General features: G+C 50.8%; 1 protein-coding gene across 2 annotated transcripts; it reads left to right on the forward strand.

Annotated features, from left to right (window-relative positions):
- Nucleotides 1-192: 192 nt before the first annotated feature.
- Nucleotides 193-2,246, forward strand: Drap1 (DR1 associated protein 1). 2 transcript variants are annotated; one of them, XM_052712977.1, is made up of 7 exons: nucleotides 193-338; nucleotides 578-650; nucleotides 737-830; nucleotides 1,109-1,228; nucleotides 1,326-1,440; nucleotides 1,651-1,739; nucleotides 2,081-2,246. In XM_052712977.1, the coding sequence occupies exons 1-7, from the start codon at nucleotides 297-299 to the stop codon at nucleotides 2,184-2,186; spliced, it is 639 nt and encodes a 212-aa protein (XP_052568937.1). In that variant the 5' UTR covers nucleotides 193-296; the 3' UTR covers nucleotides 2,187-2,246. The 2 variants fall into 2 exon arrangements, with proteins under 2 accessions (XP_052568937.1, XP_052568938.1); XM_052712978.1 differs by having other exon boundaries at nucleotides 194-338; nucleotides 1,347-1,440.
- Nucleotides 2,247-13,746: the final 11,500 nt, after the last annotated feature.

Below are 13,746 nucleotides of genomic sequence, written 5' to 3' on the forward strand. Positions count from 1 at the left end.
GGAGCCGGCCTGCAGGGGGCGGGGCTAACGTTCGTACTTCAAGTTTGGGGGCGGGTGGGAGTGGCGGGCGATCCCTGAGAAGGACGCGCAGCGCCCCAGAGGCTCCCAAAGCAGAGCCTCTGGGTTAGGGGAGCCGCTCTTGGACGGGCGGCGCTAGGACCCTGCGGGTAGCGGCGGGGGCGGAGCAGGCGGCAGCAGGACCCGGGGGAACCGCGGCGGGCCGGCGGCGAACAGGCCCGGAGCCGGGAGGCTGCGGGCGGCGGCGCTGGGCCCGGCGCGGCGGGAGAGGCCCCGAGATGCCAAGCAAGAAGAAGAAGTACAACGCGCGGTTTCCGCCGGTGAGCACGTGGCCGAGCTGGGCCTCCGCGGGTTGGGCTCCCGGGAGGCTCGGGCCCAGGTCCTGCCGGCGGGGGGGCGGGTGCCTTGAGGTGTTCGCGGCCTGACGCCCCGCCCCCTTCCATGCCCTAGTGGCTTAGTGCCTCCCGCCCCCTTCTCTCGGGATACCCCCCGGCTGCCCCCGGCCCTCCTGCAGGGACGCAGGACACGGCGTCCGAGCTCTGCCTCCTTCCTTCGGCAGGCGCGGATCAAGAAGATCATGCAGACGGACGAAGAGATTGGGAAGGTGGCGGCGGCTGTGCCTGTCATCATCTGTATCCTACTAGGGGCTGGCTGGGCTGAGGGGCGTGGGGCGGGACTTCGGCACTCCCCTCTTCCGATTCTCCTTGACGCCCCTCAGCCCGGGCGCTTGAGCTCTTCCTGGAGTCGCTGTTGAAGAAGGCTTGCCAGGTGACCCAGTCTCGAAATGCCAAAACCATGACCACGTCCCACCTGTGAGTGACTGCAGAGCTGGGACGGGCTTGTGATGAGGCAGCGTCCTGACGGGGGAGTGGTGGGAGTCTCAGGGAGTTTGAGCCAGTTTGGTGGGTTTGGACTGAGGTAGGGAGGGATTAGGTGTTCCAGGTGGAGGGAATAACTAGAGCCAGGCCCTCGAGGCCGGGTGGAAGTGGGGAGGGGTGTTTCTCTCTTCCAGTGTCATGACACGAAAAAGCTGTTTTATATCCTTCCGTAAGTGGTCCCTTTGAACGCCTTCCTCTCCTGCTTCTTCCAGGAAGCAGTGCATTGAGCTGGAGCAGCAATTTGACTTCTTGAAAGACTTGGTGGCATCCGTGCCTGACATGCAGGGGGATGGGGAGGATAACCACATGGATGGGGACAAGGGTCCTCGAAGGTGGGTAGCCAAGACCAGGTATATAGGTGGGAAAGGCCAAGGCCACAGGGTTGGGGGTGGCTGGGGGGTGAACAGGAGGAGAGAGTCCTCTGGGCAGATGGACTGTACCTTCCCGAAGGGGCCGGAAACCAGGCAGCAGTGGCAGGAAGAATGGAGGCACCGGAAGCAAAGGCAAAGACAAGAAGCTGTCTGGGACAGACTCAGAACAGGAGGTGAGTGAGGCCAGCTCCGTGATGGGAAAGGTAGCCTGCACTGGGCAGCGCTGCCTGGAGGCCTGCTCTGACCCTTATCTACAATCTCTTGTACCTCTGTCTCCATGTGTAAATTCTGACAGGCCTATCTCTGCTCTCCAAGGGGTCTGGGCTTGCCAGTGATGGGCCCAGGCCTTCTCTCATTAACCCTGACCCTTGGTGTGCTCACAGGATGAGTCTGAGGACACAGATACTGATGGGGAAGAGGAGATACCACAGCCTCCACCCCAAGCCAGTCACCCCCCTGCCCACTTTCAGAGGTAAGCAGCCCAGGGACACCAGATGGGGGCATGCCAAACTCCTCAGAGCCAGTTTGACTCCCCTAACTGCTTGGTGGTGGTGGTGATTGGTGGTGACCGACTTAGGGAGTGAGAGGGGACCTTAACCACAAGAGACTGTCCTAAGAAGGTCTGTTCTCACAGTAGTTGGGGAGAGAACCTGGATAGTACTCTCTCTGGGCCCTTCTCTCCTAGCGCGGCTTGGCTCCTGTGACATCATGGGTGGCTTGTACCACAGCTGCCTCTGGAGGATGGCAGTAGGGCCTGTAGGTTGGGCAGAGCACAGTATCATGCCCTGATTTTATCCATTTTCTGTCCTGCAGCCCTCCAACCCCCTTCATGCCCTTCACCTCTCCTCTGCCTTTGCCCCCAGCGCCCCCTGGCCCCTCAGCACCTGATGCAGAGGATGAAGAAGACTATGACTCCTAGCGCCCACTGCCCCTTACCCCAGGCCATATACCCCCTTTAGTTAGTATTAGTTGCTCTGGGGAGAAAACAAAGATGGAATTGTTCTTAAATTTATTAAAAAAAAAAAAAAAAGAAAGAAAGAAAAAGAAAGAGGATTTTGGTTTCTTTTCAGTCTGTGTCCTGGGATTTGTGACTGCATTCTTTATTTATTTTTTCTCCTTGAGATAAGGTTTCTGTGTATAACAGTCCTGGCTGTCCTGGAACTCACTCTGTAGACCAGGCTATCCACTTGCCTCTGCCTCCCAAGTGTTGGGATTAAAGACATGTGTCCTGCCGGGCGGTGGTGGTGCACGCCTTTAATCCCAGCACTCTTTTGGGAGGCAGAGCCAGGCGGATCTTTGTGAGTTCGAGGCCAGCCTGGTCTACAGGGCGAGATCCAGGACAGGTACCAAAACTACACAGAGAAACCCTGTCTCAAAAAACCAAAAAAAAAAAAAAAGACATGTGTCCCCACTGCCCACCTACTTACCTCCCCACGTGGAGGCGGGGAAGGGCAGTGGTGGACCAGCCAGTGCCTGAGTAAAAAGGGGAGTCTGGGGTACTATCAGGAGCACTGAAGAAAGGAAGATGGTCTAGGAATGGAGCTACCACATGCTGGAAGTGCTGCAGGTTAACCCCATGTGCTGTGGGGCCTTGGGCAGCCTTCTGCCCTTCTCTGGGCTGCTGAGAAGGGACAGATGGGATCAGTACTGAGACTGGGCCTTGAAAACTCTGGAACTCTTCAGTCAGCGCAGTGAAGGAACAGGAAGGAAAGAGGGCTCGCGGCGGGCCGTGGAGCAGCTTTTGAGCCGAGCAGTCCGCACACCTGTTTCTGAGCAGGCTGGGCAGCTTCAGTGCCAAAGGCAGAGCGCATCTTCAAGGAGCTCTGGTGGGGGGTGAAGCAGGAGACGGTGGCCACGTGGGGTTCCTGAAGGTCCATCTGTTGACAAGCTCGCTGGCTTCTTCCAATTGGAGATTCAGGGAATCTGGGGGACATGCTGGGGGTGGGGGAGGATGATGGTGGCTCCGGTAGGGGAGGCCCAGGCCTGTTTGACCTTAGGCTTGCAGACAGACTGCAAAGGGGTAAAGGAGGGTATTGGTAAGCACCTTTGCTAGTTTCCTTTGGCTCTTTGGCAAGAGTGGGACCCTTTCCCAGCTGAGGGATATGAGAGAAAAAGACAAGATTTGGTTTGAAGATCTCAAGTTTGGCTCTGATGAATTTGGGGTGCTCTTGAGGTCACTGAGGAATGTGGATTGGTCACGTTGACATGGACACCTAGAGACAGATGTATGAACTTGGAAGGGAAGGCCACCAGACAAGAGCTGCCACACCCTGAGCTGTCTATACAAATGGTCTGGTAGAAGAGAGATGACAGTTGTCAAATGCTTTGATCAAGGAAGTATCCCCAAGAGGAGAGTCTTTGCACACCTGCTTTGTAGCTATTGAGGGAAAGGAGAGCTGAGAAGGGACTAAAGGAATGCAGGGTATGTTTACTTTTTCTCTGTAAAATGTATGTGTATGGGTGCATATAATATAATGCCTGCATTGTGTGCTACATGTGTGCCTGGCACGAACAGAGGCCAGAAGAGGGCATTGAATCCCCTGGAACTAGTTTCAGATGGTTGCCAGCCACCTTGTGGGTCCTGGGAGTCTGAACCCTGGTCATTTGGAAGGGAATGCTGAGCAATGTCTCCAGCCCCCTGCTTTTTAAGGTGGCGAAAGGTGCCAGGCGGTGGTGGCGCACGCCTTTAATCACAGCACTCCGGAGGCAGAGGCAAGTGGATCTCTGTGAGTTCGAGGACAGCCTGGTCTACAAAGCGAGTTCCAGGAAAGGCACCAAAACTACACAGAGAAACCCTGTCTCAAAAAACAAAAACAAAACAAACAAACAAAAAAAAAGATGGCAAAAGGTGTGGAGGATGAGAGGCACTTGCCCAACACAAAACCTTGGGTGAGATCTCTGGCACTGCAAAAAAAGACTTTGAAAAGCAGGATGCAAAGTTCCCTGTGCCGTGTGAGGGAAGACAGGCTAGGATGGGGTTTCGGACCGTGGGAGGAAAATGGCTGGGCGCTGGAGACAGACCTCCAAGGGTGCTGCCCTCCTTTCCTCCACTCCCATTTTGGATATAGTGCTGTGACTCCTCCACCCCAGCCTGAGGTGTGGGCACCTGACCCCACTTCTGGGATTGAATGGGCATGAACGGGCATGGTGCAGCCTGGTCAGTCGGTGCCATATTCTGGCTATGGTGACTGCTCTCAACACACCTGAGCTGGTGAGGCTGGTAGAAGGGGAACTGGGTGCTGCTGGGAACTTTGCCCACTCCTGGGCTTGAGAATGAGAATGGTGCAGGCCCTGGAGCCTGAGGACATTGGATCACCTCAGTCAGTCCCATCAGGTGCCTGGTATGCCTGTATTTCCTAGTCACATGGACCAGGAGGCTTCCTCCCACTCCGTACCACCAACACTTGAAAGAACTCTGGGTAGCATGGGGGCTGTGTAGCATGGGTAGGGTATGTTCATAGGAACACTGTTTTTTAGCTGAAGACGGGGACAGGAAAGGCAAACACATGGGGCACCATAGCAAAGGCCATGCCTAGCGCAAGAGACTCTTAAGAGTTGTGGAGTAGAATCCATCCAAGTAGTGGATTCTGGGCTGGAGAGATGGTTCAGCAGTTAAGAGCACTGATGCTCTTGTAGATGACCCAGGTTCAATTCCCACAACTCACCTGGCAGCTCACAACCATCTGTAACTTCAGTTCCAGGAGACCCAGTGTCCTCTTGCAATACACACACATGTTCATACATGCAGGCAAACGTACACATGAAATAAAAATGTTAGGGGGCAAGTGGCTCAGCAGTTAAGAACACTGATTGCTCTTCCAGAGGACCTGAGTTCAATTCCCAGCACCCACATAGTGGCTTACAACTGTCTGTAACTTCAGTTCCAGGGGATCTGACACCCTCAGACAGACATATGTGCAGGCAAAACATCAATGCAAATAAAATGAAAATAATTTTAAAAAATGTTAAAAAATAAGTGGGTTCTGGGGCCAAGTGTGGTGGCACCTGTATCTCAGTAGAGGCAGGAGGATCTCAAGTTTGAGGCTGGCCTGGGCAGCATAGTGCAGTTCTGCTCCCAAGAACAGAAAGATCAGTTCTGAACTCAGGATTCATAGGATGATGGGAAGACAGAGAAACCAGGGTGCTGGGGAAAACCCTTGCTGCTGCTGCTGCTGCTGCTGCTGCTGCTGCTGCTGCTGCTGCTGCTAGGCAAAAGACCTGGGGAAACACGGTGCCTGCCAGACGGTGCCAGACGGTGCCTGGAGCCTCTACAGTCAGGCCCTGGGCTCACACCTGCACTTACTAGTCTTGGACAAGCTCTGCAGCTTCTCTGCCTTGGTTTTTCACCAGTAATGTGGGACTCATTATTGTCTGTGTTAGATGTGTGTACTACACTGGTTATACCTGTACATGGGGAAACAATACAACAGAGCACCAAATACTCAAATACAGAGTTTGCCCTTATCTGGCCTCTGTGGGTACATAGGTATATATGCACACTGGCCCATAAATCTGTGTCCAGTGTAGTGGTGCACACCTGTAAATCCTAGCATTCTGGAGGCAGAGGCCGGCAGATTCCTGATTTTGAGGCAATCCTGTCTTACATAGTGAGTTCCAGGTCAGCCAGAAACACACAGGCCCTGTCTCAAAAATACAAAACAACAAAGAAATTTCTAAAAAAAGAAAAAAAAAAGAACTTAAGAATCTATCTATGCCAAAGCCAGTGTTCTAAATGGTGGTAATTCTGCAAACAAAATGTCCTTGGAGTTTGAAAAGGAGAGACAGATGACAACGTCCAGAAATAGCATGTCAGATGGTGACTTGTATTGTGGGGACATAGGAGTGGGGGGCACCTAGGGCAGGAAGAGGGTGACCTAGCATTCTGCACCAGGCATGGGGACAATTTGAATAAGGTAAGATTTGAGTAGAAATCCTGGCAAGCAGGGGGTGAGCAGACAGCTCTGTGGGAAGGCTGGGAGGGTAGGAGCAAGTATATGGTATAGCTCGGTTCCCCTTTTCTCTTCCAGCTTCCACTTCCTTAGCCACAGCCCAGAGTTTGACTTGGTCCCATCTCGGCTGATGGGTATCCCTATGGCAACTGGCAGTCCCTCCTGGCCCAGAAGCTTTGTAGAGAAGGGAAATCTTAGTGGTGGGACACTTATAGCACGTTTGCCTAGGATACTGCTTGACATGGGTCTCACAGGCCAGGGACGGGGCAGAGGAAGGAATGTTGGGAGTCTCAGTGACTTCCTTGAACATCTCTTCCAAGCCTGGATGATGTTTCCCTTCTCCTCCCTAGGTATCATCTTCACCTCTAGTGGGAAGGTGTTACGGCCATTCAAGTACCAGGGCTTGTCAGATAAAAATCCATTGTTGGCTGTGTTCCCTTCAGAGCCATCCTCCAGGGAAAGTGTCCCCACTGTCCCCAGCTTACAGGAGTGAGTGAGCACCTGAGTTTTCCCTTTGGCAGAGTTGCAGATGGGGGCTTACCCACATACTCATGCGGTGGACTGGCGTGTGGGGGAATAGAGCAGGCACTGTCCCAGAACCAGAGCCATGTCTTTCTGGAGCAGGACACAGAGCTGCAGGACACAGAAGTGACCGAGTGTGCACGCTTCTAGGCTAGGGGTATGTGTCCCGGGGGAGGTTCTGGCACTCTCCTAGGGGTTGGTCTCACTGCTCCTTGGTGCAGGATCCTTGGTGACAGACAGTAGGTCTGGATTTCCTCAGCGCCTCCTTATAGTTGAGTGTGTTGGACCCTCCACCTCCCTTTGTAAGGTGAGCTATCTTTATATTCTCAAAGAAGCTTTTCCTATTGTGTGGGGGTATTCATGTATGTGCAAATGTTTGTATGTTTTTTTAAACTAAATTGTACCTGGCTTCTAGCCAGAGCATACACAAAAAAACCCCACCCCCTGGTTAACCTGGAACTCTCTCTGTAGTCCAGGCTAGCCTTGAACACACACACAGGTCTGCCTGCCTCTGCCTTCCAAGTACTGGGGTTAAAGGTATGTGCCTCCATGTCCTACTCAAATGTTATTTAATTAAAAAAATGAATTTGTGTGAGTGTTTTGCCTGCATGTCTCTCTGTGCACCGTGTGCATGCAATGCTCACAGAGGTCAGAAGAGGACACTGGGTTCGCTGGAAGTGGAGTCAATAGATGGTTGTGAGCTCTCCTGTGGACACTGGGACTCTAACCCAGGTCCTCTGGAAGAGCAGCCAGTGCTGCTAACTGCTGAGCCATCGCTCCAGTCCCTCAAATGTCATTTTTTAAAAACTGAATAATCAGCCGGGCGGTGGTGGCTCACGCCTTTAATCCCAGCACTCGGGAGGCAGAGCCAGGCGGATCTCTGTGAGTTCGAGGCCAGCCTGGGCTACCAAGTGAGTTCCAGGAAAGGCGCAAAGCTACACAGAGAAACCCTGTCTTGAAAAAAAACCAAAAAAAGAAAACAAAACTGAATAATCACTGGGCATGGTGGCATGCCCCTGATCTCTGTGAGTTCTGGTCTACATAGTGAGTTCCAGGATAACCAGGACTGTGCGTAGTGACACTTTGCCTCAACAAACAAACAAAACAAGCACTAGGCAGAGAGTTGCAAGAACAGAAAGTCAGACAAGGGCTGGAGAGATGGCTCAGCATCCAGCTAAGAGCACTGGATCTTTTTCTAGAGAACTTGGGTTTGATTCCCAGCACCCACATGTCAGTTCACAACCATCCACTTCCAGGGGATCCAATGCTTTCTTCTGGCTTTTTCAGGTACCAGGCATACATGTGATACACAGACATATATGCAGGTAACACCTATATACATAAAAAGCAAAATTTTTTAAAAATTAAAGAAAGTAGGACAGATGGGCTGCTGTGAGAAATGGGTGAAGGGAAGTCTGGGGCCAGCATGGGAGTATTTCTCTATGTAAAGCGGGGATAGTAAGAGCCTCTCCTTTAGGGATGGATGCAATTTGACACCTGAAGTTCCGGTCATGGAACCTGGCACACAGCGAACACCCATATATCCCGTGGTGAGATGGTTAATCTTGACTATCAACTTGGTGGAATTTAGATCACCATGGGAACAAATATGAGCACATCTGTGAGGGAGTTCTTAGATTAGGCTGAGGTGGAAGATCCACTGTAGATGTGGGCAGCACTAGCCTATGACTGAGGCTCTGAACAGAATAAAATGGGGAGAGCCAGCTGACTGTGGATGCAATGTGACCAGCCCCCTAACACCCCTGCCATGACTCCCCAGCCATGTTACACTGTATCCCGAAACTGAGTCAAAACAAACCCCTCTTCAAACTGCTGTGGTCAGGCATTTTGCAGTAGCCACAGGTAATTAGTGTACATGTGCATGGAAATCAGTGCCTGGAAGCAGATGGGAAAGGCATGGAAGATACTCTGGGAGGCAGGAACAAGAAGAGGGGTGTGAGAAAGAGGAAAGTCAGTTTAAAGGGAAGGTTTTTCAGGGTTCTGTTAACCCATTGAATGCCCTAAACCAACAAGCCCGAGCTACTCAATCTCAAGTACCCCACAACCCCTGCAAGACCTCATTGTTGTTTTAAAATTACTGTGTGTGTTTTGCCTGCGTGTGTCTGTGCACCACTTGCTAGCTTGGTGAACTGCTGTGTGGGTGCTGAGAATTGAACCTGGGTCCTCTGTCCTCTGGAAGAGCAGCCAGTGCTCTTACCCACTGAGCCGTCTCTCCAGGCCATTGTTTAGAATGACTTAAAGTGATTTAGCCTGTTTTGGTTTGGTTTGGTTTTTTGATACAGAGTCTCTCTACATAGCCCTGGCTGTCCTGGAACTCACTCTGTTGATCAGGCTGGCCTCCGACTCAGAGATCCACCTGCCTCTGCCTCCTGAGTGCTGGGATTAAAGGCGTGTGCCACCATGCCCAGCCTTATCCTGTGGTCTTTTAGAATGAGTCACACTGACTTATCCTCCTATACAGGCGGGGTCCTCTGCATTATCTATCTTTTTCAATCACTCGTTCTATTTGCTGAGTACCTCCTTGGTGCACCTGTCCAGCTCCTGTGCCTAGAGGTGACTCAGGATGAAGTCCTGCTTGTCTGAAAGGTGGGCAGGACAGGGCTAATGAGCAGAGCTAAACAAATCGGCAACATGCCTGGTGTCAAGTACTGGGCAAGAAGAGACACCAGGATTGGAGCGAGAAAGAGACCTCTCAGCTCCACCTTTTCTGCTGGGGACCCAAGGAGGTTGTTGGTGAAGGGACCAACTGCCAGTTCCTGGGGGTAAGGCAGTGATCCCTGCTTCCAGCCACAGGGTCTCCCTTACCCAGTATCCACCTTGGATCCAGTGTTGGATTTGTCTTCCTTCCTGGTTTCTTAGACTTGTCTTCTATACATACCACACTTTTTTTTTTTTTTAAACGGGTCTCACTACACAGCACTGTCTGGCTTGGAACTTGCAGTGTTGACCAAGTTGGCCTCCACAGACACCTGCTGGCCTCTGCCTGCCTCTCTGCCTTTTTGGCTGTTGTGTTACTCTGAACATTACACCGGCAGGGCCCCTGCTTCTGGTCTTTTGGTATATATACATGCTGAAGTGGAACTGGTAGCTAACATGGTGTGGTAGTTGGAATGGGAATGACTTAGGTACCAGCTGGTGGACTGCTTAGGAACAATTAGGAGGTATGGCCTTGTTGGAGGAGGTGTGTCACAGGGGATCCCATGCGAGGCCCAGTCTCGAACTCTCTCTGCTTGATGATCAGGATGTAAGCTCTCAGATACTGCTCCAACACCAGTCCTGCCTGCCTCCTGCCACACTCCCTGCCATGATGGCCATGGACAAACCCTCTGAAATTGTGAGCAAGTCCCCAGTGAAATGCTTTCTTTTGTGCCTTGGTCATGGTGTCTCTTCACTGCAAGAGAACAGTAACTAAGACACGTGGTAATTCTGTATTTAATTAACTACTTAATTGTATTTTTTTATGCATATGAGTGTTTTTCCTGCATGTCTATGCAGTAGGTGTGTGCTTTGGAGGTCAGAAGAGGACACTGGATCCACTGGAACTTGAGTTACAGAAGGCAGTGAGCCTCCATGTGCTGGGACCAAACCCAGGTCCTTTGCAAGGGCAGTGATTCTGTCCACTGAGCCCTCCCTCCAGTCCACCACCCCACCCAACCCTGCCTCACACCCCCAATTTTTTTGAGACAGTGTCTCACATAGCTCAGGTTAGCTTCAAACTCACTATGTAGCCAAGGATGATGTTGAACTTCTGATGCTCCTGCTTAGCTCCAGAGCGCTGGGATTAAAGGTGTGCACCACCACTGCTGGACTGATAACTGAAGCTATTACCAGGACTTTCAGATGGGAAAATGTAAAGTATGTCATCTGATATGCTTTTGTGTTTGTTACAAGATTGTTTGGCTATCCTGGGTCCTTTGAGTTTCCATATGAATTTTAAGGTCAGTTTATCAAGACTCTGTGTAGCTTTGCGCCTTTCCTGGAACTCACTCTGTAGCCCAGGCTGACCTTGAACTCATAGAGATCTACCTGGCTCTGCCTCCCAAGTGCTGGGATTAAAGGCATGCGCCACCGCCACCCGGCGCCAGCTGAGATTTTGACAGGGACTTAGCAGAATTGTTTTGTGGAGATTACTACTCTCTGGGCTTGTTTCAGGGACAGATGCTTTTCCTTCTGGTTAAGAATTACACTTTTGCATGGTGTGGTGGTACATGCCTTTAACCAGCACTCCAGAGGCAGAGGCACATGGATCTATGAGTTCGAGGCCAGCTTGGTCTATATAACAAGTTTCAGGCCAGACAGGGCTCCATAGTGAGACCTTGTCTGAAAGCACCTGAGTTACCTGAAAGGAGCCCCTTACCCATATTGGTGTCTGTACTTTGGCCTATTGTTGGTTCTCTACCTGGGGTGAGAAGACATTTCTTCATATCTCCCTAGAAATAATGTCCTACAACAGCCCTGTGCCACAAAAGGGAAGGCAGGGGATACGTGTCATGGTGCACTTGGAAATCAGAGGACAACATGTATCTGTCCTCTTCTACCGTGTGGGTCCCTTGTCTTCCATGTGGGGATCAAAATCAGGCCATCAGGCTTAGCAGCAAGCACCCTTACCAACTGAGCCATCGAGTCAGCCCCTGTCACATCCCTCCTCTGCCTTGCTAACATCTGTAACGGGCCTTCTGCATGACTTCCTAGAGAATGGACCTAGGGAACAAGTAAGGTTGCCAAGTTTCCTTTTAATCCTTGGCCGTGCCTTGACCTCTCAGTGTTTCTTGTCAGTCACTGCCCTCCGTTGGAGGGAGCCCTTACATGTAGCTAACAACTGTAGCTCCTTCCAGGAGCCCAGTGCTTTCTTCTGGCCTCTTGCAGGCACTGAATTCATGTGATACACAGACATACTTCAGGCAAAACACGCATACATATAAAATAAAAATAAGTGAATCTTTTTTTCCCCTGTTATTTTGCTTTTTTTTTTTTTTTTTTTTTTTTGGTTTTTTGAGACAGTGTTGCTTGAGTTTTCCTGCCTGGCCCACAGTCAGGACAAATCTCTCTCACCCGCCAGTCCCACAGCCGCTCAAACCTGACCAAGTAAACACAGAGAATTATATTGGTTACAAACTGTATGGTCATGGCAGGCTTCTTGCTAACTGTTCTTACAGCTTAAATTAATCCATTTCCATTAATCTATACCTTGCCACATGGCTCGTGGCTTACCGGCATCTTCACATGCTATTTCTCATCGTGGCGGCTGGCAGTGTCTCTCTGACTCAGCCTTCCACTTCCCAGCTTTATTCTCCTCCTTGTCCCGCCTACACTTCCTGCCTAGCCACTGGCCAATCAGTGTTTTATTTATTGACTAATTAGCAACACATTTTCCATACAGAACATCCCACAGCAAGACAGGGTTTCTCTGTGTAGCTTTGCACCTTTCCTGGGACTCACTTGGTAGCCCAGGCTGGCCTCGAACTCACAGAGATCCGCCTGGCTCTGCCTCCCGAGTGCTGGGATTAAAGGCATGCGCCACCACCGCCGCCCGGTTTATTTTGCTTTTTTAAGACTGAGTTTCTCTGTGAAACCCTGAATAAGACAACAGGCTTATTCTTTTAATTGAAAGTTTGAATTTTGGCCAGCAGCTACTCATTCGGTAATTCTATTCTCTTCTTCCCTTTAAACCTCATGGCATCTTCCAACCACTCGTCATGTGCTCCCCCAACTAAGAGGTGAACCCAGAGTTCCCAGAGCCAATAGGCCCTACACAGCTAGACCCTTGAGCCTAGAAAGGCTTAAAATATTCAAATACCAAAGAATAACATAAATAAACATAAAAATTTAAGTGAGGTGGAAACATTTCTAGAAAAATGTGGAATGCCCAAATTGGCACAAAACAACACAAACATGAATAGATCCAAAACCAGTGAAGAACGTTCTAATAATCTAAGAGTCCACTTGGACGTGGTGGTGCAGGCTAACAATCCCAGCATTTGGGAGGAAGCAGGAAGATCAAGTTCAAAGTCATCCTCAGCTACATACAGGGCGTGAGGTTAACATGGGCTACACGAGACACTGCTTACAGAAACAAACAAACCTCCTCGAAACAGTAAGAAACAGATGAAAACTCAGGGGAAGGTCTGTGCTCAGTGGTGAGTGTACACTTAGTATTCATGAGGCTTTGTGTTCCAATCCCAGAACCAAGTAAAAGGGGGATGACTCTGTGATAGAGCCTCAGTTGCTACACAGTCATAAGGACCTGTGTTGGATTCCCAGCATCCACACAGAAAAACCTGAGAACTTGTTGGTCATGGTAGCACACACCTTTAATCCCAGTGCTCTTGAAGCAGAGGCAAGCAGAGCTCTGTGTGTTCAAGGACAACCTGGTCTACATAGTGACTTTTAGACCAGCTAGGGCTACATGTGAGATACTGTCTAAAATAAACAAAATCCATAAAAAATCAAAACAAAACCCAAGTACACATACACATAGGCGTGCACAGAAAATGTAAGATTGAAGCACAGCTATTCTCAGCTCTGACCCATTTGCTGCCTCTTTGAGGAGCATGATATCCGGTGGTCTGGCCCTGTCATGGGCCTGGAGAGCAGAGTAATTGTATAAGATCTCACGAGGCTCAATCAGGCTGAAGGCAGGCTGAGGGACATGGCCTGCCTCAGGCATCAACTGAGTGGGCATCTTCACAGGAGCTGAGGACCCTTTGAGATGGCAAGTTCTGATGTCCCTTTCACAACAGATGGGCAAACATAGGCCTAAAGAGGTAGGAGCTTACACCAGGCCAGGTAGCAGGGGCAGAGGCAGGGTGCAGTCCTGGGTCCTGTTGAACACGATCTCTGAGAGGAAGTCAGCATCATACACCTGGCTGACCCCTAGTACTTCTTGCTAGAGTCAGTCAGACTGGTCACAGCCTGGTTGTCATGGAGACGGCAGAGGGGGCAGTTCCAGAGCTGGCAGGTGGGGGTGGGAAAGGGCAGGGTACCAAT

The sequence above is a fragment of the Peromyscus californicus genome, unplaced genomic scaffold (genome assembly GCF_007827085.1).
Source record: "Peromyscus californicus insignis strain IS unplaced genomic scaffold, ASM782708v3 Scaffold_4__1_contigs__length_199733344, whole genome shotgun sequence".
In the NCBI taxonomy this organism is placed as follows: domain Eukaryota; kingdom Metazoa; phylum Chordata; class Mammalia; order Rodentia; family Cricetidae; genus Peromyscus; species Peromyscus californicus.

Coding starts and splice junctions, on each gene's coding strand:
- Drap1 (XM_052712977.1), top strand. CDS start 297: ATGCCAAGCAAGAAGAAGAAGTACAACGCGCGGTTTCCGCCG. Junction 651..736: donor GGCTGTGCCTGTCATCATCT/GTATCCTACTAG, acceptor GACGCCCCTCAG/CCCGGGCGCTTGAGCTCTTC. Junction 1,441..1,650: donor GGACAGACTCAGAACAGGAG/GTGAGTGAGGCC, acceptor GTGTGCTCACAG/GATGAGTCTGAGGACACAGA.